The 27,743-nt window shown below is 38.4% G+C and overlaps 1 protein-coding gene across 2 annotated transcripts; it reads right to left on the reverse strand.

The window, feature by feature from the left end:
• On the reverse strand, window positions 1-26,000 carry MEP1B (meprin A subunit beta). 2 transcript variants are annotated; one of them, XM_085316237.1, is made up of 15 exons: window positions 25,938-26,000; window positions 21,114-21,132; window positions 20,889-20,939; window positions 20,738-20,781; window positions 19,617-19,689; window positions 18,767-18,884; window positions 14,507-14,685; window positions 13,054-13,272; window positions 9,716-9,868; window positions 8,692-8,907; window positions 6,132-6,599; window positions 4,302-4,484; window positions 3,487-3,781; window positions 1,071-1,272; window positions 1-45 (listed from the first exon to the last, which is right to left on the reverse strand). In XM_085316237.1, exons 1-15 carry the CDS (start codon window positions 25,998-26,000, stop codon window positions 28-30), a joined length of 2,301 nt encoding a protein of 766 aa, XP_085172363.1. In that variant the 3' UTR covers window positions 1-27. The 2 variants fall into 2 exon arrangements, with proteins under 2 accessions (XP_085172363.1, XP_085172362.1); XM_085316236.1 differs by having other exon boundaries at window positions 20,732-20,781.
• Between the last annotated feature and the right edge of the window lie 1,743 nt (window positions 26,001-27,743).

Here is a 27,743-nt window from a genome sequence, read left to right on the forward strand (position 1 = left end):
AGTCTTTGGTGCTTGCTTTCAGTATTTTCAGAAGGATGTTTTACTCTAAATGGGGAAGGGAAAAAAGAAATCACATCTTGAGAGACAATTCTGTGGAAGGGAAAGATGTGTATAATGTGAGAGCATTRCTTGGAAAGAAACCAACAAAATTTATTGGAAAGAGATAAAATAACAGTGCTAGGTGTGTGGCAATGCACAGACATACTGCATCTCAACAGAACATCATGCACAGAATATTGGGACAAAATAAATGGCAGAGAGAGGGGAATGGAAGGCAATTTCTTTTCAATTCMCCTACAAAATTTCTCTTGTGCCTTGTGAGTCCCTCTAAGTTATGTCATTCTTGCTCTTGCAAGAATGACTTGGAAATCAGAGGATTTAAAATAAGAGCCTGAGACTTTATGAAACTTCTTATCAAAAACTGCCAAAAATCTCTCTTACACTCACTAATTGCTGATCCAGACATCAGAATAGTTTTAGCCTGTTGCCTTCTTTTACCTCTCCCTGGTCCTTGGCTTTTACGGCTACTTTCTTCCTTGCAAAAAGARTGGCCACTGAACAGAGAAACTGTTTTTCAGGTAGGCTTTTTGTTTAGGGTTTCAAGGTTTGGTTTGGTTTGCTTTGTTTGGTTGGTTGTTTTTTTTACCATTATACTATGGCCCAGGTGTTTTAAGGTGTGAGCATCAGTACAAAATGCAGTAATAGGTGAAATGTAAATCCTCTAAGCAAAAGATAGATTCAGTTAAAAACTGAAAGTTTTCACATATGCCCACACTCTCCCTCCTAATGTGGGATGACATCAGGGCAGTTAGAGTAATGGTGGCACATTGGAATGAACTGACTTTTTGTTATTTGTATTTAATAGAGTTTTTTTTTAATTCCTAAGTTAGAGTCTTCAGACTTAAAAACAAATATCCAATTCCTCCAATTTACTTTTTACTCTATTTGACTGTTTCTAATGCAAGAAATCRGTGATGTTGTTTGGGAGGAGGTTGTTTGTTTCTTTTATTTTGCAAAAAGACTTTTTTAGAAAATTTCTATATCTTTGATGAWAGAGGCAAATTACTTACTTCTTCTAGAGTAAAGCTCTCCTTGTTTTCCTTTCCTTGGCTGTATTTCTTTTTAAGGCACACTATACTTGTGATAGTGACAATAAGCATAACAACAAATACAGTTATGGTTGAAGAAACAGCTATTACAATATTTTCTTGAGTTGAGCCTTTCCTTTCACACTTTTCTCCCATGTACCACCAATCATCACCTGCTGGACATCTACAAGACAAAAGAACAAACATGYGGTATCAACTAAAGGTTAAAGGAATGCAGAGGGCTACTTAAAAAGTCCCAGTGAACTATTTCCATATCCTAAGYCATCATGAAACTATCTTAAAAGAGACTTCTATTTTAAAGTTGTCTTAAGTGGCTTCCTCTCCTTACAGAGAAGCATCTGGATTTGCTACTTTCCCTTCATCTTTCCCCTCCTCTACAGGTTGTCTCTTCATAGGGACCCTTTGCGGGAAAACCCAGATGTCAGCCTGATCCTTTTGCTTGTTTAAGGCTTAGCTGCAGCTGGTCTATAGAGCCACTGCCACAGAACGGTCAGCTTCAGCTACCAGTAGAGAAGCCTTACATGCTTCCTTTTCCGCCAAGTTTATAGCACTTCCGTTGACAGAAAACTCCTTTCTTACTCCATGAAACTGATACTGTCACTAAGACCCCTATCATTGCAGTATTTGCTTGTACTACCACCAGTTCACCTTCTTGGTGAATTTGCACTCTTGGTGCAATTCTGCCTTTTGTCACGCTCTGCTTTTATACAGTATCCTTCTATCATCTCCTTCACTCAGTCAATTTAAAAGAGCCTTTATAGCRAGGAGTTGAATAAAATCCTGGTGGAACTGGTCCAGAAGCTTTACACCGCTGTTGTTATCCAGTCCAGTCACATTTACCATTCTCTAGCAAACTTCATGCTTCTAGTTCCTCTTTTTCTTTTCCTTTAATTCTCAGCTCCTCTTATGCAGCAGTTAAACCTTGTGAGGTAAATGGGATGGAGACTGCAGCCCAGACTCTCAGAGCATCCCTGACCAGGTGGCAGCTGAACCAAAACTTAGGTGGGGGAATTCCARCACCAGCACCTGCTTTGGAGCTGACAGTGATGCTGGCTAAGGTGGAGGAATCAAGGATTTTAGGTTGTTTAATCCTGAAAAGGATTATACAGTGAGYGTGTGATGGTCCCAGTGATCTAACTGAAAAAAAAATATATGGGCAATGCAGTTGAGTTCTCACCTGTCTCTATTTTCTTTACCCTGGTTGTGCCTTATGTTATTGTTTTTCTATAGTTCCTACCCACACCATTTATTCAAAACTAAATTCTCCACCCTGAAAATGAATCTATTTGCAGAGCACTGCAAYGTTACTGGCCGTTGGGGGACTTCATGTGATCAAGCTTAAGCTGGAGTTAGGTATCATATCTCCCTTAGTTTTCCCAATACGAAATCAGAGTGGAAATTGATGAAGAAAAGTAGGTCACATACGCTACAGAACTTCAGATAGTTCAGAGGAGTTAGAAAATGACATTTTATTTTCATAACTCTGAAATCAAGCGTAATGTTCTGCATGATACTTTTTTCTCCTTCTTGGAACAGCTTCTTGACATTTTTACGACTGTTTTCCTGATGTGSTGCGCAAGCCTCCTTACAGAATTGTTTTTAAAGGTTTCTAAATGGGGAGATATAACACTTAATGAGTCACACGGACTCTTGYTGTTCTCGGCCTTTAGACTTTTGCCTCACAGCACTCCCGCAGTCTACCTGCCTCGGCAGAGCTTCACTGGACAGTGCTACCATCTTCGGCTTCGGGCTTCACCTGTGAGCTGGAATAACACTAATCACCAGGTGGCTTATATAAGTGAGAATTAAATGAAAGCTGTTATTCATTTTCTTGCAGACCAAACAATCTTTTTTAGTTCTCAGTCTTCATCACTAGTTTCAAAGGCAAGCTGCAGCACTTTGGCAATTCATGCTCATGATTTGCACTGCGTGATATTTATGAATCAAGTTTTGAACTAATGTCTCTGTTGACTTCCTGGTTAAGAAATATTAAAAAGTATTTTCCAGTGACATAAATGCCAATTTCTTTCAGCTACATTTATGTTTTAACTCACATYCTTTAAATTTGGCTGTAGGGATTTCTAAGATGTATAGTCCATTTTATAATATKGGACTAATACATTACTGAAAATAATGTTTTAGATATAATTTATAGGTAAGTCAAGCAGAGTACTTCAAAACAGTCAAATGTCGAGCGGAGGAACTTCTGTGGAGCCCAGGCKGGTCGTAAGCTTAGTCTTTTGCAGTAGCAGTTGGAAATGTTTGCCTTAGTTAGTTACAGTTTATCTTTCCTTTTATTAAGAACAAAGATTTATTCTACTAAAAGCTTTTATTACTCATTATCAAACTGTATTTGAGAATGAATAAAGACARTTACCTGCACACAGGTGCTTTATCTACAATAATGCAGATACCATCATTTTCACAAAGGTTGTCTGGACAGGAATCCACAATATCTATTTCTGGGGGTTTAGTTAGGATGACAGAGGTTGTTGTGGTGGCTCTTGTGGTGGTAGTAGGTCTAGTGGTGGGCTTGGTGGTGGTGGTGGGCTTGGCAGTGGTGGTGGGCTTGGTGGTGGTGGTGGAGGTAGGTTTGATGGTGTTGACATTGGAAGTATTTGTAAAAAAGGTAGGTGAAACACTTGGCTGAGCTGACAGTAGATGTGATATATCTGCATGAGGAAAACAAAAAGAGACAAAATTTTCACTCTGTGCTATTTTTCCTCTTATCCTAATATAAGCTCTAAAAATAAAGAGAAAGAAAAAGAACCTGTAAGTTATTCTAAATTGTCTTGATCTGGTATAATGAATAAATAACTAGCCTTTTTAAGTTTCAGGAGCATGCTGTATATTTAAAGTGGACTTTTACATTTTTTCAGAAACATACAATTTCATTTAGAATTCGCTATTAAAAATATTTCATACAGGAGTAGCACTATATTATGCAATTAGATTTTAACTTACACATGAGATTAATGGATTACATAGTAGATATACACATATTTAGGGAACATATAAATTTAGGAAAATGTGATTTGATTTTAGCAACATGAGTAGTCCCACTGACTCCCCAAAACTGTTCATATATATATCATGTGTATTTATATCTACAGCACTAGTGACTTASAAGTAGGTCACATTGTGTATTTATTGTGTTACAAACAGCATCAGCTGCCATCAATGTTTTCATACCTTCCGTTGTTAAAAGAATATAAACACCATCTTCTTTAATAAAGTTGCGGCTTCTAAGTCTCTGATGAGTTAAGAACGCACTTGTTCCACTTCCTGGACCTCTCATGAATGCAGTTCCATTGGGAAAATAAGCCTTTGATCCCACTTTGTCTGGTCTATCCCAAAAATAATTTGATGTAGAATCTGGAAAAAATGAACTGCATTTGAGTGTAGGGGCACTCAGATAATCTTTGCTACAGAATAGAATTAAGACTTCTTTCAACAACCAACTTTGCCTGCCTCTACTTATTTGCTCACAGATATCATGAATATGGAAAAGTAGATAAGTTATGTGAAATTCAGGAATTAGGAGTAATGCTGAACCTGCCTATAGTATTTGTAGATTTTTTATCTGGGATTCCACGATGATGAGGTGCACAAGCCAATGAACTACTACTACGGCTGGATTTGATCTAAGGTATTGAGAAAAGAGTCTGCTGGAGACAAGGTTATCAGAGCGCTAGCTGAAAAACTGTTGTATTTTTATTTCCTTGAAGTGTAGTTGGCAAGAAGATGAGTAGCACACGAATCATCTGTAAAATGCATTATTTCAGTACTTTTCAGAAAAAAAAAGCATCAAAAAAGAGCATCCTTTGGATGTAAACCAGAGGTGCTTGAACAACCTGAAAGATCATGGGTTGCTGATGCCCCCTCCATCAAACCCAGGACTGAATCTCAAAGCTGAGCCTGGTTGTCCATGACTGTCTGCTCCCGTGTCTGTCCCGGTTAGAAGGTTTCTCTTGGGAATGTTGGGCTACCAGCAGCGTTTGAATAAACAAGGGGGAAGGAGCAGAGAGCAAACACAACACAAAGTCCAGGGTACGAGGGAAGGAAGGCAAAGGGCTGAGCGCTGCGGCCACATCGGCAGAGAGCCCAGGGAAAACGCCAGCCCTCTGCGGGGATGTAACCTCTCACTCACAAGGGAGGCCATTTACTCAGGCTAGATAACCCACACTTGGCTTTTACTTAGACACTGTGTGTCAGAGAAAAATGAATGTAAATCTTAGAGGGTTTATTTTATTGCTGTTGCTGGGCTTTTTTTAATAATATTTTGACTTAAAATTTTGATGCCTTCCTTCCTCTATTAATGTTACTGTCTGAAAGCCCAGRAAACTAATTCAGTAGTAGAGTCTGTTTCTTTTGGCAAAACCCTCATATCAATGCACCGAGTGTTTTCAGCCTAAATGCAGTCTTTATCCAGTGCTGAATATGGGGTTTAATTTTAATAATACAGAGACTCCTACCCTGTTCTCAGAGTTACAGCTTTACCTAAACTGCCTCCTTTCCATGTTATTGTGGACAATTGCTGCTTATCTTATCACACCTTGAACAAGTACAGATTATGTAATGTGAATCAGTACTTTGTCCATCTGATTAGTATTGACACTAGTGTTCCCTTTACCAGGAGGGAGGGAATTTGTTTAATGGCATGCTTTTATCTGGTATCAACTGTGTATATTGTTAACTCAGTATTTTTCTTTTCAAGCCTTCTGGAAAACTTTCATTCTCGTTACAGCACATTTAAATGCATCTTTATAGAGCACATGAAAGAAGTTTTAGGAGTGGATGATCCACCTATCTGCTATGYAGATCACCTCTAAAACCCCAGCTTAACCTACCTATTTGTTCATTTTTTTTCTTGTCCACAGGAAAATTGTATTTTTGCTGTGAGCAAATGCAACCCTCTGGAAGCTTAAAAAACTGCACTAATTTACACAAACAGAAAATCTGACTACTTATCTTTTTGCTGTGTTTTATATGTAGCAGATATGGCATTTGTTTTTAACTAACCTAATAATTTTAGTGGATCTGTGGTTACACTTCTTTGGTTTGACATCCGTTGACGAATATCAGGATGCTGGTCCAGCAGAATCATGGTACCTTGCAGCCATGCGCAGGGCCATTGCAACCGATCATCGTTTGCTCCAGAAATCAAGTGCAGGTAGAYTGCCAAATTAAATGGGCTATCAACCGTACCATTTACATACAAACCGACCTGGAAAGCATATCCTTCGCTAGAGTAAAAAGGTGGACTGTATATTCTTCCTGCCGTCCCTTCAGAACTTGTGTCGAGGAGATGCGTGAAATTCCTGATATGCCAGACGTGGTGAGGACACTGCGTCTCTGACAAATTGATATCATCAATAGAGAGGCCTCCGTTTGACCAGCCAGTTCCCCTCACGCCTTGAAACAAGAATCGGAATTTACTGGTGACATTCAAAGAAACATGATGGAGCTGCCAGTAGTCTGCAGGTGAACCTGAAAGACAAGGGTTGGGATTTCCAAGTCAACAGTGCAGTCAAATACTGTCCAGATCTCCACAGCCTATTCCAATGCTGTGAAAGAATTTCCCAGTTCCACTAGCACTGAGGTTCTGGAATATTTCCCTCTTAGATGTTACTTTGAGGCATTTAAAAGAAGTGATGTTTCTTGAAAAWTTTTCAATGTATGATTGTATTTTTCACTTCTATTTTTCTGCAGGTTTAGTACTTATGCCTACTAGCTCTTTAATTTGAGTAAAAATAGTATTACTGATTTTTAAGACTGTTTTGCATTTTATATTTTTTAAAGAACATGGCATTAAATTAGTCCTAATGTTATGATAATTAAACACACAAAGAAAAGATGGCTGTCATCTGCATAATTAAAAAGACAAAATTCAGAGCAAGATATATTCAAATAACTGAATAACAAAAAATCTCAACAAGAAAAGCCACAGAGGCTTCTGGGAGACTAGAAATACAAGATTTGCTCATTTTGTTCTTAGCTATTTAAGTGGCTTGCTGGAGGTTTGCCTCTGCAGAAGCACTACTCACATGTCAAATGATTAATGGTACTAAGTTCAATGGAAGCAAGTCATTTACAAAATCTACTTTGTAAAAYATAACCTTAGTGCAAATCTGATGCTGTATCCCTAAGTGCCTGCAGTCAGAAATTCCACTTGACTCCAAAAGCAGGTTGTACGAAAACAAAAACCTCTGGACAAGGGTCTTGTAATATAAATTAAAGTATGACATCTTTCTTAAATAACATGTACAGCAAAACAATGTCTTTTGCTGTTTAGTTTATGTTCACCTGCATGGAAGACCATACAGGAAGACCATACAAGTCCACACATTTCTGGAATAAACAATGCCGAACCCAAATATAGAATTCATACTTAATGTTCCTAGCAATTCTAAACACCATAGGATGGATCCCAGATATGAGTCTTAATTTCTTACCTTTTCTTCATTATTGTTGTTGTAATTAGGGAGAAAAAATATATACTTAAAACCAAGAACTGAAGTGTGCCACTATTTTCTATTTGGAGGGCTCAGAGTAATCTGAAATGTAGCTCCATCCTTAGGAGCCCTGACACTTATATTAAGGATTCCTAATGGCACACAAGGATAAAGAAAGCATCAACGTGAAGAAAAGGAAATGAAAAGGGGAAAAAAGAGAAAAAAGGAAAAAAAGGAAAAAGAAGGGAAAAGAAGGGGAATGGAGGAAAGAAGGGGAAAGGGAGAAAGAAGAGGAAAGGGGGAAAATGGAAAAAAAAAGTAAAGAGGAAAAGGAAAGGACAAGAAAGGAGGCATTAGTAGTAGCTGGGTCTCAAGGGACAAAGAGAGGCAGAGGTAGGACCTGATATCTATTTTGTGAAAGAACTTGCTCAGATCCTTATGTAGCCAGCAGATTTAGTTGTAGCTGTAATGAAGACCAAGTAATAGGTAAGGATTTGAGAATGCAGTTTAATGATAAGGCATTATGGGCAATTCTAGMTTAAAGAGCTCTTTTCTACTGACTRACCTTCACTACTCATTCTGTAAAGCATAGGTTTCTAAATCACACGGGAACATAATATTCCTCAGGACCTAACTGAAATCTTGACCTGTTGCCATGTATTTCAGTTAAGTCATTTCAAATATTGCCAAAAAAGTAAGCCAAGTTTTATTTATCTTTTTCAATTTGGTATCTTAGGTATCCCAGGGCACTTACACTTTTCATTTCTTYATTATTAGTGCCTTATTCATTATAATTTACTCAATGACCAGCTACTTCTGTTGCTATTGATACCAGCAATTCTCAAACAGTTAAAACGACTGCTCATGGAACTCCAGATATTTTAGCAAAAGAACTATCTCAATAATGGAAGAGTTTGTAATTTGTGGCAATTGATTATATTATTGGAAAATCACTGACTGAGGATCCATCAAGCACAATTTCACCAGAGGAGAATCAATTGCGCAGTTGGAGAATAAGTCAAAGAATAAAACCAGGAGATGAGTCACTTTGCTATAATATTTTTTCCCCAATATTTTGGAAAGGGTGTTGAGTCCAGATTAAATCAGAATGCAATTTTAATCTATACCTCTTATTTCTTCAATGAGTCTCAGGGTACCATTGGGATGGGCCGAGGTGTACTCCCGGACCCAGACGTAGAGCTGGTCGCTTTCATGCCCACTGTGGTAGAGGTAGAACTGCAGGCACTGGAAGCCTCTCTTGGGATACAGAATTCGGCTCTCCAGGACAGCTGTGCTTCCCTCTCTTACAGTGCTGGTATTGAAATGCATGAAGTAGCCAGAAGCTGTCAAAAGTCAATGAGAAATAAGTGATGGGGGAGAGAGAGAATAAAATTTTCCTTGCACACCTGTATTACTTAGTGCTATATTGAATTGACACCAGAGGACATAGTCAGGTTGGGCTCCCAGGAAGCTAGAACTTGTACAAATCCAGTCTTCCAGGTTGAGGACTGTTACCCACTTGCATTCTTCAGAGGCCAAATTTTTCTCCTCGGATTTTTTTTTCCTCTTTTATTGTCTCTAGCAATTTGTACTCAAAAACATAGATTCCCCTGTTTAACTGTTTACCCAGTATCAGTAATCTATAGTTAACAATCTCTCTGGAGGATTGTCTTAGGCTCTTGCATTCATGAAGTTTTCTTTGATGAGTTCGGAAATAATTGGCTTTATTCCCAATTAATTGTTCACCTGAGCCCTGATGACATACATAAACCCTAAATTGCAATTCTTTCCAAAGACTTACTAAGCAATTACTCAAAAATAAATGTCTTATTATAGCAATAATCTTTCTGGTGCAGCTATACCACAGGTTAGAACATTGTATGTTCTTGTGATGGTGTTACACTAAGTCCAGAAAACAGAACAAAAGAGATAAGAACATTCAATCTTCTTAAATAAGCAGAAAATAGAACATGTCACATGATAGCCTTAAGTATGTTTTATGTTTCTTAGTTAAAAAATTAACTGCAACTGCAAATGTTGACAAATTAACTTGTCAACAAATAAACTAAGAACAAGGCCGAGATCAAAGTCAACTCACAAACCTTTGCAGAAAACACTTCCCAAAGAGATAAGAACAGTCTTTTCTCATACCTTCACATTCTCCCATATTGGTATGATCAGTATTTGGCCCAGCAGGAACCTGAGACAAGCGCTGCCAGTCACTGTTATCATCTGAACTTTGAATCATACCACATATATTCTCAAGTTCAAAGCTGCACGTGTCCATGAAGCTTAGGGAGGAGGCTATAACATGRAAAGAAAAAAAAAGTTATGACTCCCTGTTGTATGACATACTTTTTAATTTAAACATCCAGGGCCAAGAGTAGAGAGAGACTAAGAAACACAAACATACCAAATGATCAGTGGTTTCCAGTACCATCAATATACGCAGGTATAATGCCCAAGAATTCATCACATTTGGCCCCTAACTCTGAAGCTGATAGGATGTTGTCAGGGCCACACTGGGGCACTTAGCAAGTACAGAAGGGTGCTAGCTAATTATTATCACATCTTTAATTTATAAAAGGAACACCAATGACAGCCCCAATCCACCAGCTATCACACAGCCAAAGGGTCTGAAGACTTCCCATTTGCTCCTCTGCTTTCTTCAAGTTAGTCCACACCTGGCCACAGATTTTGAGTCTCCCTCATTCCACAGCTGCAGTGTTTGTTTTGAAATACAGTAGAGCAGYGCCTGTTTTCACTGCAATATGCAAGCCTTGATTTTCAAAAGTTTATTGGAAAAGAAAAAAAAAACATTTGACAAAAGTAGATTTGAGACCAGTGGCCATCTCAGCTCATACAAATTCTGATGATCTGTCTTCAATATAACCAAGAAGAAATTAATTGAAGGAAACATACAGTTCAGTAGTGAATGGCAAGAATATTGAAAAGGGAAAGCCTGTCTAAAATGTTTTCTCTGTCTAAAGCTGACTCTAGATGAATAAGAGAAGCCACAGTCCAGGTTTRTCTCTATTCCTAGGTTTTGTCTCCCATGTTTGAGCTCTGTGCGACACCAAACATGACTTGAAAACAGCTACATTACTAACATGCTTCATGCAATTGCTTTTCAAACTATGTCTAAAATATTGTGGCAGGTTTAAAGGTTTCATTGCACCGTAAGAAAGGGCGTTGACTGTCATCATAAAAACCAACCTCAATAGCACGCCACACGTACCACTTGCACTACTGTACGGGGAAGTGCTTAAGTATGAACTGCTGCCAAGTCAGTTGTACTATTGAGGTATTTTGTACTGTCCTCAGAGAAAACTAATAGCGCTTTAGAAGTTGTAAGGTGATAAGTGTTGTATAATTGATATCATTCAAGATATACTATTTATCATTCTGCAAAAACCAAGTATGTGCTCAGCTTGGCTTTCACAGTTATAATGGAGGGGGAGGGAACAGCTAGAGCATCAGTCAGTCTTGCACAAGCAAGACGGTAAGTAAAAATAGGATTACTAGAGGACAGAACTCTTTGAAATCAAAATACACTTTAATTTCTACTTCAATTAAAAAGTGTCTATGATGTCTAATGTCAAATGATGAACTGAATGACAAAAGCAAGAGAAAAGCAAGGTCCTATAATATACAGTGTATTTCTTAGCTTAATTAATGAAATGGCAAAAGATAGCACTGAAGGGATTTTTGAACTCCATCTGCACCAAAAGCCAGATAATTTCTAGACATTTAGTGAAAGGCTGGACTTTTTTTTTTTTTTTTTTTAAGTGACTGTTTTGTAAGATAATACATGGGGGGTGAATAATGTGTCCTGACTTCCAACGGCTGAGGAGTATTTCATAGTCAGTTCTGCTAAGCAATATGTTAGAAGGGGAAAATATGCTGAAATTACCTTTATCACTAGGACTGAAAGACAATCCTGAAGAAGATACCAGTACAGATCTGAAGTTTTACTTAGAAATTCATATGCTGTGGGTTTTTATTTTCAATTTAAAAACCGTCTTTCCAATGTTTAATGTCAATTCCTAACCATACAAGTTTTTAGCAGGAATTCAGCTTAACCTTTTCCTTAAATTTTGTTCAGCAATAAAAGTAATCTTCAGGAGACATTTTCATTCCTTTGGGAGGACATCTGCCATCCAAATCATGTTTGGTGTTCTCAGTCTTTCCTTTAAACTGAAAGGGTCAGTTTAGCCACTGGGTGAGTCAGGGGTGAAACCTTTGAAGTCTTTCTTGGCACTTGGGCAAATTGTGGGTGATCTGGAGATCATTTATGGCTCTGGGAATATTGTACACATCATATTAAGCCAAGGAACACACTGGGGAGCTGATGAAATCCAGATTACACTGAAGGTGGTGGGAGTTTTGTCACTAATTTCAATATGGCTTGGAGGGGACCAATTTTAACACCAGGAGGAATATGACCAAGGTTTAAGAATAAAGGTAAAATGTAATAAAGTATTAATAGAATRCATGAGAATGATGAAAAGCATATAAGAATAATGGAGAGGAAGAAGGATCCCATACACTGTTACAGACATCCTTAGTGTTAGATGGTTTTATAAGGCCTAACTTAACTTAGTATGTCAAGTGCTGCAAGCTAGGACTGCATATAAATGTGTCTTCAGCTTAGACTTRCATGACAAAAATATTCTTGTCAGAATCATACACACAAAAAAATGCATTGTTTTAATAACCAGTAGGATTTTTAATAAATATATCTGTAGAATGAGGTTTAAAACATAATTGTAAAACATTACTTGCTGCTTGGTATGCTGAGGTAATGAAATAAAAGTTTCATCTGATTGCCAGAGCACATTTGTTACAGTGACAACTACAAAGTACAATCCATCCACAAACCATTTGGTAACAGAATTGTCTGTATTTCTAGGTCTCTTATTTTCATTCAATTTTCTAAAATAAAACTCACATGAGCAAAATAATTCTTTTGACCACTGTTGTAAGAAACTGTGTTTGAAACTAAAACCAGATTTTAAAATGCTCATGTTTTCTTCRGAGAAATGACCATAATCTGTTTGAATGAACACACTCTCTGTCTCAAAGACTGCACGAAAATTGAGTAGATATAGCAGCCACACAAAAATATTAATTCCTGTACAGTGTCTGAAGCAACCAGTGGAGAATAATAGGTGAGGGGAGAGGAAGCTTGTGCAGAAGGATGCATTTTAAACAGCCACCCAAAGGATGAACAAAAATCAGCTGCTGATTGTAACTGCAGGTCAAATAAAATTGCATGGAAAACTCTGCCGTGCAGCAGCATTTCTGCAGGAGGTCTAGGTTATTTCTAGCTGTACCATTATTTCTGGTGTTTTTAACGCAATTCCATTCTTCAAATATGTTAACATCTCTTTTACTTGTGCCTGGGCGAGTCTGGCATGATGTATGYACCACCCTCATTTCTTTCAAATATCAGAAGCAAAGAATTTAAAGGAAATGGARAAACTCACAGCAGTTGTACAGATGATTCAGTTTTTGGAGATCATAATCACTGAAATCCATTCGCTGTCCAATTACATCCATGAAGTCTGGTATGTTCGTCACGATGGTTGGTTCAGTCCCATTCATGAATGCAGTTTTGCTGTAGTGCATCACAGAAGTATAGTCGTAGGGAACRTTTAGGGAATCTGATGTTTTATCATCATATTTATTGAAATTATGTTCTTTGCCTAAAAAGGAGAATTCTTTATTGCCCAAGATGACCACTTCTTTACATACAGGGTTTAAATAACAGAGAATCCATCAGACCCTTAAGCATATTTTTGTAAATATTTGCTTGTAATTACTCCAAAAAACTATTCTATTTTTAATTTAGATTTATTTAGCTTCTTCTTTCAGTCACTGTAACCTGACATGACTTCTAGTGGATGAAAGAAAGCTTTTTTGCTATCYGAAATATTTCCCCCACAAAGCTACTCATAAGCTTTGATCAGCTTTTTCAAACAAAATAGATGAAACTTGCCTAGACTTCTTATCATTTGTGTTACTCTTCTCTGCTTTCAACTTACTAACATATGTTATTAACATAGGTATGGATACTCAGGAGTGGACCTACTGTTTCGGTACTCTGGTTAATGCAGTTTGCAACGGCAGTTGCAAACCAGAGAGGCTGTRGAGTCTCCTTCACAGAGATATTCAAAACCCACCTGGATGCAATCCTGTCTAACGTGCTCTAGGTGACTCTGCTTGAGCAGGGGGGTTGGAGTAGCTGATCTCCAGAGGTGCCTTCCTACCTTACCGAGTCTGTGATTCTGTGTGAGTAATGCCTCTCTAGCTTGGTTTTCACACTGCCTGACAGACACAGAGGATCACAGTTTGCAAAAACACTCAGAAACTCTGTGCAGACTGTGATACTTGTGAGAAATAACCTAATATTTAAATTAAAAAGCTGCATTGCCCAAGTAATTGCTTGTGTGGTAGGGCAGCTCCCCTCTCTGCGTTGTGCTTGGAGGCATRGGAGAAAGAGAAAGATCAACTCTTTCTTTGGAGATTTTCCACAGGTTTTGGGTGCACTGGCTTTTTCAGGGTAGGATTTTTGTTTGTTTATTACTTTTGTTTTGTAAAAAGCTCCCACTGTAAAACTGCTTTTAGAGGATCCGTTTAAAGAAATGAAATTATTCTCCTCTGTTGTACAACATTTCATTCAGTGTACAACATTTAGCACAGTGGGGCTCAGATCTCCACGTAGGCCTCTGGGAATGGCCATAATACAAGTAATAACAATAGCCGCAAAAACATAGGGCTTTCTGTCCCAAATAGATATCTCTAGATATTTAATTTATTGATACGCTTTGTTGTGAAAAATCAGTCAAGGTGAGAGAATATTCTAACTGTTGGAGTTTGGCTGAAACTGGCTGYGTAGCTACACCACGTGTAAGAGCACGAAGGCAAAGCCGGACTCACCAGACTGAATTCTGTCCCACGCTATCGACACATAGTCGTCCCGATCGGACCGTGACTGCTCGTGCCAGAATCCCAGAGCRTGCAGGAACTCGTGCTGAATCGTCCCGATTCGGTCACAGTTGGCTCCGATTGAAAGCTGCTGCAGCCCCTGTTGGCGGTTTCCTACTGAGGACCAGCAACTAATATTGAAATATAATGAAAGGCAGATCTGTGAAACACGTACCACCTCCATGTGGACTCCAGAACCAGTGTATTCTAGAGGTACRTTTCTGAGTGTTAAAGTTATGTTTTGCTACAGAGGGCACTTTTTCATTGATCTGTTCCTTACTGAATCTTTTCCTCTCGTGTTTAATGCTGTTTTGATGAATAAGCAGTTGCACAGCTCTCGCTTTTAATGGGTTTTCTTTAGTACAAAAATGTTGACCTATTTGTGACAGAAAAAAATGATGAGGATTTTCATTGATATCCTGTTAAACATCAAAGACTATGGGCACATGAATTAAGGTAATCAAATGACTGTAAATTAACTAATTCCTACTCTTCGACTGGGCCACAGTGGACCACTTTGATGCTATCTATCTCTAAGATAAAAAAAGCATTAGCGTAAATTCGCATCTCTGACATTGTGCCTCTCTATATTTTTTTGGACTTCTGTTTAGTGACTGTTTGAAAAAGACAAATTACTCTTTTGAGTGCCTGTATTTACTTTGTGGATGGTTGGCAGATCTGACGGTGCTTTCCATAAGTTATTTTCTTTCTAAATATTCATGAGTTGTGCTAGAGCACTTGTTGACCACTCACTTGTAAGGAAATGGAAAACCACAGCTATGCTGGAAGTTTTTATTAAAGAGTAATGACATTCAGTGAGCTATCTGCACAAACCAATAAAATGGCACCCCACATCCACAACCTAGCAGGCACRGAGAGTTACATTTAAATTGATATTTTATGCAGTAAATAAATCAACACCTACCCAATGAAGTCTATAAAATTAATCAGGCACAAAATATCCCATAGGATTTCCAATCCGATCACCCCAGAAGTTTAAAAAATAGCACACCAGGCACTTCAGAGCCCTGTAACTTATTAGTGCAACAGTATTTCTCTTGCCACAAAGCCGCATGGGCCTTAACTATTGATTACTCATTAAAATCACAACATGTGGTCTGAAAGGGAACACATTTGGCATCCATGATTTTACTGCTTTTCTTGAGCAAGGACTTGCATCAATTATTCAGCTCCTTCTGGTTGTGCAACCRTGGAAAGAGTCTGTTAGAGTTCTGGGTCCACTTCATACCAAAGTCCTTTCATCTGGTTTCACAATAGTCACGTAGAGCACAGGACATCCACAGGGACATCCAGGCCACTTGACAAAATTAGCATCCAGATGGTGAGGGGATGCAGCTTCCCCTTGCCCTCCATCTACCAAATGCTTACGACACCATCTTTCTTCAACTGCAGAAGAAGTAAAGGCATGTTCTGTGCGGCTCAGCACTGAGAATAAACTGTGTAAGGRAGAAGATGACGCTGCAAAGCACTGGACACCTGGAATTACACATTAGCAATGTCTTTAGGAGGGAGCAAAAGACAGGAAAAGGGTTCCAGTTTTTCCAAGCATGTTAAGACCGTATCTCCTCAGATTCAATGTTTTCCACATTGGAAGTTGCTCTATCAGACCTTACAGAAGCAGGGAATAGTACCTGCTCTGGTAAACCTCACTARCCTTCCTTTTGGAAGACACTCTGTGAGCATATATTAACATACAGAGCCATCTGTTATTTCAGGTACTTTTTCTTATGCTAATATCCYGCAAGTAAATAACTCCCCACAGTGTCAGAGCACAAACATTTCGATCTGCTAGCTTGCAGCTGGTTAGCCAGAGGTCTAGTTTTCCTGCTCTTCACGCGAGGAGGAGGGAGAAACGGCACACTCATTGCAATTTCCCAAACAGGTCCACGTGCTTTGCAGGCACCCGCCACATCTTGCCGTTTCTGTAACCTGAATCATCCCTCATATATATTGCTTAGCCCACAGGCTGGAGTCCAGAAAAGGTCTTTAAATAGATCTGCGGTTTAACCTCTGCTGCAAACGCGCAGAGCTGAAGAGAAGGCTGAAGCGAAAGGCTGAGCGCAATGGTGGGTGAACAGAATTTCTGACCCTCGGGTTATCGAGGAAAGACCCRTTCTCTCACCACTAACAAGCGCGGAAGACTGACAGTCCGTACGGTGCTAGAGAACCTCACACAACCTCTACTTGTCTGGCATCAGACACTCATATATCTGTAAACACTATACAGGCCATAGCCAAGGCTTGGCATACGTTAGATAAACAATGTGGACAGGAAAAGAGCTGATGACACCGTATATGTGTATCAGGGCCTGCACCCCTACTTTTGCACTGGGCRGTCAACACAACAAAACAGCAGCTGGTTTCTTTTGTGGCTGACTTCTTATGTATTCAAAAGAAAGACCYGGACAAGGACTTTATGACCAACTGCAAGTCTTTGACATGGAGTTTACCCCCCTGCCAGTGTATGTTTCATAGATGCTGACAAAGAGGATTTATTGACTTTTTGTTGGTGTGATAAGACTTTATGAATCTGGCTGGTGTCTCCAGGAACTTTGTGCTTTTGCATGCACTGTACCGTGTGGACTGGGATTTTTTTAGACTGCTGTTGTGGGAGACTCGGTTGAAACAACAACAACAACAACAACAACAACAACAACAACAAAAAAAAACGGGCAGGTCAGAGTGGAACCTGGCTGGTTTACCTCAGTTCACTTTGTCACGTTATAGCAGAACGCAGGAACGGAGGGGAGCGAAAGGCCAGTAGCATGGTGTCAGCTCTGACAATTCCTTCGTCCAGTCCCCAAAGAACCCACTCTCCAAAGTCAGCCACTTTGGGGAGACTGTGGAGAGTAGCCCATCTTCTAAAAAAATGCCGCTGACCATTAACAGTCCTACTGATCTGTCAGCTAGGCTATAGAAACATCTCGGCGCAAGCAGCGTGCTGGGCAGTGAAGGCAAGGCGCTGCCCGGCTGGAGCGACCTGCGCTCTCCACCACCGTGACCCCTCTCTTCCGAGAGAGGCACAAAACGAAACATCGTGCAGAGGCCTCTCAGTTAGCGCAGGCTGCAGGTTGTGGTTGTTTCTCGGGTACCATTTCTAGTAAATTCAGTGGATACTTCCCTGCGACTATGGACTCCAGAAGCTAGCCCCGGACGCGCTTTCCCTTCAGCCCAGAGAGCCAGAGGAGTCATTAGCCCAGGAGACGCAGTGCTCTGTTAGTCTCCACATTCACAGCTTCAGGGCTGCGCTGCAATGCCGCGCGCACATCTCGAAGAGCAGAACACGCGAAGAGCTAGAGACTGAAGAAGTTCTGAAGCAATTATCTGCCACAAATACCTCAGGGCAAGGCTAAAGAGGAAGGGAAACATTTCTATTATCTGAAGATCATCTTCCATTTACAGATGGAAGCAGCCCTGCTTGTAGGAGGAAATGATTTTCTGAAAGTAAATGTCCTTACCAGGCCATCAAGATTTCCACGATCTCCTTTTCTAACATGAAAGAAATAGTTCAGCTTAGAGTGGARATTATATTTGTTCTTGATGCACTGTTTTGACAGAAAATGTCCTAGAGAGGGAAGCAGCTAGTGCAATTTTGACTTCATTACTTAGATGTTGTTTTGTAAAACTTCAGGTGCAATAACATAACAAGYCATCAAAAGAGGTAAACAAACTGAACCCCCGTAAAATGTCTCAGTGCTTTGCAGCATTTAGAAATATTATTATATCTCAATGCTGATGTGACATTGTTTAAATGCAATTCTATTTGTTATAGTTAAACAAGTTCAGTGTCCTCAGATAAAACTACCACATTCTTGCTATCAGAAATTATTTTCCGAAAAAAAAAGGTATATTTAGAATGACCACGTGAAAGTGACATTCCATATAGCCAAAGGTCAGGGAGAAAAGTAATTGGTTTCAGATATTTTTACTATGCTGAGAAAATTAACTCTTTAAGGACTTTATTGCATCTTGTATTCAAAAACAAATATCAGCAAATAGTAGTTAATTACTACTAAGATAATACCTGATTTGAAATCTACTACAATTCCCAGTTTAAAAAAAGAAATGGAAAAATGGACACATCAAAATGTAAAATTATAACCAGACCCCATGGGTTTAAGAACAAATAATAGCCATAAAAATAGCCTGTAGCCAAACAAGAATAGAACTATTTTACATTACTCCTCTTACCCACTTCCTTTGAACACAGATATATAATTCTTTTCTCCTTCCCAAGGTTTGAAGTCAATACAGGTTTTCAGTCGATACTGCTCAAATGCCTTGAGGATGAGCCCCTTAGCATTCATTTCTGCAAAGCAAACAGTGTTCATGTCAATACTGAGCCGATAAGTTTGTGTTATTACCACTGTGGAGCAAGTCCTAAGGGTAGGTCTTGCCCCAGCAATCTTTAATTAAAATAAATAGGTTTTTTGCTAGGTTAAGACTTGGATAGGTACCTAAAAATCATAAATCAGKCTGCTGTGATATTCTATAATTCTCTTGTTTTGTTTCAATGTTTTGGTACTTATGTATAAAATATGACTTTTCTGAGCACATAATACAGGGTAGTGCATGAGTCTGTCTTCTGCAAATGCTCTCATTTACTTTATTGAGATTTGTCTGAGCGACCACTAAATAAACACTGAATGAAGATACCAGATTTCACCTAGTGCAACTTGCAGGTCACAGATCTCTTAGGGGAACTCTTCCAGCCTTGAACTGCTAATTCTTTGGCTGCATCCTCTGAGATATTAGCTTATTTTCAACCCCTGCAAAGGTTTAGCTCTTAGTCCCATCCGAATCCAGTAACAGCAGGGTAAGAGGCATCTGTGAAGGGCGAGACGTCAGCGCCGATGCCAAGATGATGCACCCTGCTTTTGCATACCCAGAGCTAATCCTCTGYGCAAAACGCCCTGCTGTAGACGTAGAGCATAGCAGTGGGGAGAGGAAAGGATTAAAATCCTGAAACAGGATGGCCAAATCTGTGTTTAACACTTCGATCAAAATGACGTACAGGCGTTGTCAAGGGCAAATACCATACCCAGGCTGTCTTCGAGGACATAGGGAATAGTGTGGGGCCACCGATACTCGTCGCCAATGATGGAGTTTCGTTCCTGTATCCAAAAAAGAAAATAAGTATGCAGGCCTTAGTAGAAAGTGATTTGGGATCAGGGAGTAAAATATCTTATCAGCTCTAACCTGCAAAGCATGCCTTGTGTCTCTTACGAATCCATATAACACGTAAAACAAACCAAAGAGTGTGAAAACTCCAGCAGATCACCCAGAGATCTAAGGTTTCAAATGCCTTTGCTCCCTACTACCAGAGCTTCCGATTTCTGCTGCACTTTCTCCATGTAAATTACCTAAATTTTGATGGGTGGGTGAGGAGAGTTTCAGTTTCTGCAGGAAGCATTAAAATCTAAAGTGTTAAGAAGCGCACAGACATGAATAACTTTGCAACTTTTTGTACAAGCAAAGGTCTGTTCCTGTGTCCTTAACAAGTGCTTTCCTTGCCATTGATAAGTCCAAGCAGAAGCAGTYCACCAAAAGGGAGCCTGAACCACTATTGACTTTCAGGGGAACAAGATGAAACTTTTTTGGATTGCCACTAGAAATCGTCGAGATACCATTTGTTATATAAATATTTTATTTTATTTTATTGAGTGGATAGGGTTACTGGACAGGTGCTTTAAAATGTGGCATAATTTACAGATTTAATTTTCCTTTGGCTKTCATGAATGTACTTACATAACAAAGAAGTTTTTGCAGCACTCTTCTGTAAATTTAATTGGCTGATAATAAATATTGTTCAGATATATTAAGAAACTTCTGTAGAAACCTGTCTAGATGTGATCAGTGTTGCTGAACCTCTTGCAAGTACAAACATAAAAGCCACAGCAAAGGAAACAAGAAGCTAATAATAATGAACTAATGGCTGAGCTGATCTTACTCTGGATAATGTTTCTGCAAATGTACCCAACTCCTTCATTGTCTACAGCATTTTGTAGAAATCCATCCCCAGCCGTTTTCAGTTTATTGTTACCTAAACCATATTTATTGTTAATAYAAGCAGGCTGCATTAATCGTTTTCGTGCCAGTAAGACCTAATATTGCATAAGCCATTGACACAGTTTTGGTTTTATATTTCGTATTCGCACTCACCCTATCAAGCTTGATATCTCCCTCAAAAAGGTTCAGTCCTAAAGCTAAAGGGAAGAGGAGATTAACATTCAGTTATTGTATTGATCTGTGGCTACTGTACTGAAAATCAAGCAACTCTTAAAAGAAAAACTGAATTTAGAAAAAAGAGAACCTTCATTGATGTCAAAAATGTCTTGATCAATTCCTCCATCCAAGTCTATTTCTGAAAAAGACAAGTGAGGCAGGACATGAGCCTTGCTGTTATCTTTATGAAGTGTGAAAATTAATGCAATAACAATAGTAGTAATTATAAATCTGTGTCTGTCCGACGTTTCTGAGCAGCTGTTCGTGCTGCCTGCCTCCCGCGCGCGCAAATAAAACTCCAAACTGAACTCACCAGTCKTCTCCGGAGCGGGCTGGCGCGGGGGGAAGAAAGAAAAAGATATTATTAGAATATACATGATGAAATGTGGCTAACATGACTCTCTTAATGGTACTAGAGATGCATTTTATGCTCAGCTAACAGCGTTTAGTGCGCTGCGTTGTACTGCAGTGACTGGGCCCGCTGCTTTCTCAATTCACTGGAAATCTTTATTTGCTTACATGTCCATTTTGTGTCCTCCCGCTTCAGGTTGCCTCGGTTCGGTATGCACTGCTAAAAAGCAAATCACCTGCTACTGCTTCTGCAAAGCTTTTGCAGTTGTTTTTCTCTCCTGTCTCAGAAACTGCTGAGCACTCTTTCACTAACGGGGAAAAAGAGCCTACTATTTCCATGAAATCAAATATTGCTACTAGTCAGCTGCCATACAGAACTTTTCTCCTGCTGGTTGCTGGGCACTCTATGAAAGTTAAGCATTTCTGTGCTGAACCTGAGGACGGAGAGCCTAGTGCAGCGCTGCGCAGGGAGGCTTGGAAGGACGCGATGCAGAGCCCAGGTCTCCTCGGACCCTAGTCGGTGCTTTATCTGGGCTCCATCCACCTGAACGGCACCGACGTAAAGACTGCTTCTGCAAGGTGCAAAAACCAGGTCTAGATTGGAGCAATACCTTAATGAAATGCACATAGCAGTTTCCCTTGACTTAACGTGCACATAGAATATGATCTGATTTCTTTATTAGGCTGGATACTTTACATAACACTAAGCAACTATATCTCATGTAGTGAGTAAAATTGTAAACCACCTTTTTTTTTCCTGTTTCTCATCAGAAGTCTTATTTTYCTGAATTTGAAAAGAAGCTTACAAACTGAAGATTTTAAAAGAARAAGTCCTCAAATTTTAAGCTCTAACAATACAGAGTGTAGATATACCAAATAGTAAGATATAGCAGCAATTCTGCAAAGTAGGATGGAACTTTTCATTTTATCTTTACTATAGGGTTTTTTCTCTCCTGGATTGTTTTTTCTTTTTCTGTATAAATAATTTCTTGTTTCTCCTACATGCAGTTTTATATGCAATATTTCCGAGACCTTTTTTTTAACCATGTGAACCATATGCAATGGCCGTTAGAAGCAATGAACATTAGAAGATCAGCATATTCAAAAACTTCAAAAATAGAGTCCATGCAGTCCACAACAATATTAATTTTGGTCAATTCTACAATCTGTATAATGGATAAGAAAGCAGTGTGGCCAAAAACTTCAATAAAGATTAAAATGCATATGTTCTTCTAGACTTGAATTTTGGCACATAATTATGGAAGTAATTTTGAGGTGAAACATAAGAGACTAAAAGTGATGAGATRTGTCTGAAATTTTATTGTTGTTAAAAATATGGATTCTTATCAAAACAATCCATTTGCATAAAAAAATTTTCAATTAAATTTCTTCATCTGGAATAGGTTCAGAAAGAAAAGTCTGAAACTGTCAGAATGTCTTATTTTGTCTTTTTTAATGAAAGATTGTGTTTTCAATCTGACATGCCTGTGTTGTAAAAAAGTCAGCAAAAGACAGTAAAAATATTGCAAATTCTAAAGGTCAAAATTTCATTTGACCTTTAGATTCATTCTGATTCACTTGAACTAAAATTAAAATCGTTGCATTACATTTTTTCCTCAGATTTTGGTCATTTGTTCTAATTGCCTAAGAGAGGGGGAAATACTCTTTGCCCAACCAAGTGGAGGCTATAATCTATAGTTTTAACATAGTTAATGCCTGATTGGTATGAGTTGGTATAATCAAATGCTTCATATCTTTATACTACACAAAAACACAGTTTTTAATCACGTTCTTCTTTGGCCTTTTAATTCTCTTAATGAAATCTACCATGAAGTTACTGTTCCAGCGTATAGGAAGGATTTTGGCCTTTCAATTTCAGTTACAGAAGAGCATTGAGTAGAATCYATCTCTTGACCCAATCTCTCCTAAAACAATCGTGTTATTAGAGAGTCAGTACTTCATAGTTCTGGGTTGCTTCAGATTTTGATAGATTTCAAGATACCCAACTCTTAAAAACCCAGTGTTATTTTAGAAAAACCATTGAGTCCATTGAAAAAATATTTCTAAAAGTATGCAAATGGGACATGACAAATGCGAAAGTACTGATTTTGATCTCACATTTCACTGAGTTAACTGGTGTTACCGAGGTTTACATTGGTGCRTAAGAAATAAGAATGGGGACTTTAAAATTAAAGACTTATTGTATAAGAGTACTGCTTAATAGAACTATATTTTTCCAGACAAATCAGSCACACATCTGTAATGTCAAAAGGCTTCTCATACATTCTGAAGTTTTATTGTACTTACATCCTAACACTTCGTTTATTTAATCCATGTATTTTCAGGATTTGAAATCAAAGTGCAGCTTGTAAAAGAAGCTGAAAATACATGTGCAAAATGCATAAGACATTTTGAACACTTAATTTGCTTTTAAACACAAGAATTCTTCAAACTCACAGTCTCACACACAGCTCTAACTAATGCGGAAGAACAAGAGCACAGGTAAAGCTYACAATCTTCAAAAACTAAAAACATATTGTTGTCATCTTTGATAAAGTTCACTGATGGAGGAGAGGCATCATATCCTGAAATGCACTTATAACCATTAATAACCATTTCAATGCACTTACAACCATTAATGAAGAGTAAAATGTATTTGCAGTTTCAATAATTACTATCAACTASAATGTTCCTAAATCTACTAATCAGAAAACAAAACCATGCTAAAGGTAAAAATAGGCTATCTCATGGAAAAGCTACTCCAGCTGTAGCAAAAGCTCAGAAAACAGAAGCTGAAATCAATGCAAGTCCAGCTGCACTTAYGGTGCATAAAACAAAATGCAAGTCCGATACCAAAGAATACCAAATTCCAGCGAYCAACTGAAATCCAAGCTGATCTCCAGCATCTGGAAACTGCCACTGAATGTTTATATTGGAAGAACTGATCCTTCCTTTCTAGTCTTTTCTGAACAAGGCTAGATCTTTTGTCATGTGAATCTTAGCAGTAAAATATTCAGTTTCAGAAGGGATGTCTGTGTGTATAAATATTACTTGCATGAGTGGCAACACCTGGATCTGATTAAAAATAACTGTAGTCTCAATACCAGCCTGGCAACTGAAACCTGCGTAATTCRTTTCCAGTCTCTAAAAGTTTTGTAAATAACAGATTCACAGTTCACAGTCACATGTACAGGAAGGTTATATTAACTGAGGTGTACCAAGGGGAATCTAAATTAATTTAATCCAATACTACTTCTAAATCTACATAAAATATTTTTTCTGAACATCTATGATGTTGGTCCCTAACTGTGGAGAAACAACATAATTAATATGAATTAAGTTTCATTAAAAGTTGGTAAAACCATGGCTTGTGAACACATTTAACTTGCTATCAGTTCACAGGCATCTTGAACTGKGTGAGAAACATCTCACTACATTTGTCATACAAAAAATTAGGTATTGTAGTTTCAGCTGGTTATTTAGACTCAGTTAGTAACCAGTGGRGAAAGAAGCAGCTAGCTGCATACAAGTAATTCATCTTTTCCCTAAAATACATATGGTACATCCRCAATTGCTAGTATCTCCAGAAGATGATCCACCTCACCTAGGCTTAGCATTTATTCGAGGATACGATAAATCACTCAAAATTTCCCTCTTTCACTAGGGACTTCAGATGAAGTACAGTCAATCAGCTTGGATAAGATACCCTAACTCATCAGTATTTTCTCTGGACTCTACAACTTTTGGTATTAACATCCAGAAACATAAAAGAAACGGCAATAAGGGCTATGGAAATCAAATGGTTGGTCCTGGTGATCAGAAGCCACTTTCTCACACACAGGCAGGTTCTTAGGAGTCAGCTGATGTGCAATAGCTTGCAGATGTTGGCAGCAACCTGTGTAATCTATCAYATGCTTTACAAAAGCCTTGTAGAGGAATCTAAACAAGGCTGAGACCTGAGTTTCCAAGAGGCTGGGAAGACAGGAACAGGGAGTTGTGATGGGCAGCAGGTACAGGAGGGAAACGCTGGGGAGGTGAGGATAGAGAAGAACTATGGGAAAGTAGGAGATACAGGATTGAACTCTTGACTGCAGAGACAGATGAGTGTCCTTTGGTGGAGAGGAAGAGGATGCGACTGCCACATCAGGTTATTGGAATTGGATTCATAGGGTCAGACTATTAAATTGTATAAATTAAAATAGATAAGGCTATTCCACTTAAAGTAATACCACAATAAGTAATATCTTACTCTGTAAATTATCCTGAAGCTACGAACAGCAAAAATGAACTTTCAACAATCTACTGAGTTTGTTCTCCAAGTTAATATATTGTGTAATATCACCCAAATTCCTAGCAACTACAATGAATTACCACATCATCAAAATACTACATTTCTCCACAAAAGATGGGAAATACAAATTCTCAAAATGATCACTGTTACTTTTTGTCAAAAAATAGGTCAGCTGGATTGGAGGAACAGAGAACAGAGTCACGAAAAAGTATGTCCAGTGGCTAAAATGATGCTAATTTCAATATCAAATATATTTCCTATCTTGGTAACAGAAATTTTGCTTAGATGAGACCTCCTGATGTACAGCTGAATCTATTAAAGATAGCAGCACTAAGACCCCAAGAAAACAGAAATCTCTCTTCATTTGTTTTCCACAYGGCCATTAGACAGAATTCTTTTTTTGCAATAGCTACATACTTATTCTTTTCTCTCAAATTCATTTTAAGCTACATTGCACTTCAACATAGGAAGAACATACATTCTTTGTTTTCTTACCTGACTCCAGACCACCTGGAGAAGAAGACAAGTTAGAAGTGCAGGCACAGGAAAACAGCCCATGTTGTTACCCAGTCAGTGTTTCATACCAGCTTGGTATTTAAGGCAGTAAATGTCATAAATCAAAACCTTTGTCCTTCCATCAACGATTAACTTACCTACCTTTTGTTGTCTTAAAAATTCCAGTAAGTAAAGTCCACTATTACTATATTAAGATAACTAACATATATTTTAACTATTTATAAATACTCCTGGGAGGAAAAAGGAACAGAAATGGATACAGAGGAGGACACAAGGAAATGGAAATACAGCAAAATTGGGGAAAAAAAAAGAACTTTTCTTTTTCACTGCTTTTTTACCCTAGCAGTGATTAAACATTGAAACAGGTTGGACAGGGAGTTTGTGAAGCCTCCATCCTCGCAAATATTCAAAATCTGGCTGGATATGGTCCCGAGCAACCTGCTTAGAGCAGGGAGTTGGACCAGATGATTTCCAGAGGTCCCTTCCAACCTCAACAATACTGTGACCCTGTGAATAAAGCTGGCACTAAAAGCTTTTGAATGATGGAAAACAAATAAGACTCTTGGGTTATARGAAATTATAATATTAGTAATTACATATTTTTGCACAGAAAGTGAATGTGGTAAATATGTCCACATAAAAATATCTGTCAAAATTTCAGGATCTTCGTACTAGAAAAGCCAATGCCATTTCTTTTGTTGATAGTATATTGTACTTGACACATGGTCTGTAGATGAGACCATGGTATTCTTCCAGATTATTTATAAATTCAGTACAGATTAATTTGAAAAATGTCAAGATCATTGTACTATTTGCGTTTGGACTTTTAGTTCCTTCCAAACTTCAGTCATCTCCTCTGTTTGCTACTGCCAGAGAGTGCGGAAATTGCCATAGGTTCTTTTTATGCTTAAATTGAAGGTACTTGTGGCAATAAGACTTGGCTAAGCTTTACCTTTCCCTGACCAACTATCTGGTTAGGATTTCATAAAACCTATAAAGATATTTAGATTTTGTAATGTAAACAGATACTTCCTTGCRAACAGACTCCAAAATGACAATACTACAGTTAATAATGTTTCTCATAGTATTTAAAGTATCAGAGATGAAGAACTGGTTGATCTTAAGTAATGAATACACCAAAACAATCCTAGCTGCTCAGACCCATGCTTACKTCATTGTTGACACACTGAAAAGCAGCAATTGTGGATATTATTTTTCTTATAAAGTTTTTCTTTTTTAATTACCTACAAAAGTGCCAATAAATATTGTAATCCTCTATTCGCTGATGATAATTTTGTCAACTGTAGTCAAATCAGTGGCATCTGAAAGGTTGAAAAGCTCTTCTGTCAAGGCTTTTTCTGCAAGCTCAGCAATCCTTCAATTTTGTATGCTGTCACCTTCACCTGCTGCACGATGACAATTCTTCTTCTGGAGGCTCTCTACAATCCTCTAGATTGACTACATCTGTGCTAGTAGTCTAACCCAACTGGAACAGATTTGTAAACTGAAACAGCTGGTACTAGGGACCTGGCATCTATCCTACACATATTTCACAGGGTTTTACTTCAGACCAGCTTTGATCCAATCCTGGGGACTGAATGTCTCCGGTGACAATTGCACTGCATTAGGCAGGGATCTGAAGTATGTATTCTGGTTTAGATTCATCCAAAATAAATTCAGTTTATATGCTCTTAAATTGCTCTGTGACATGCACTAAAGCCTAGTAAATGGGGATGATGACGATGATAATACTTGCTGAAAAATAGACTCCTGATCCAAACTAAT

The sequence above is a fragment of the Rhea americana genome, unplaced genomic scaffold, assembly GCF_003343005.1.
Source record: "Rhea americana isolate MKP2758 unplaced genomic scaffold, rheAme1 scaffold_46, whole genome shotgun sequence".
Lineage (NCBI taxonomy): Eukaryota > Metazoa > Chordata > Aves > Rheiformes > Rheidae > Rhea > Rhea americana.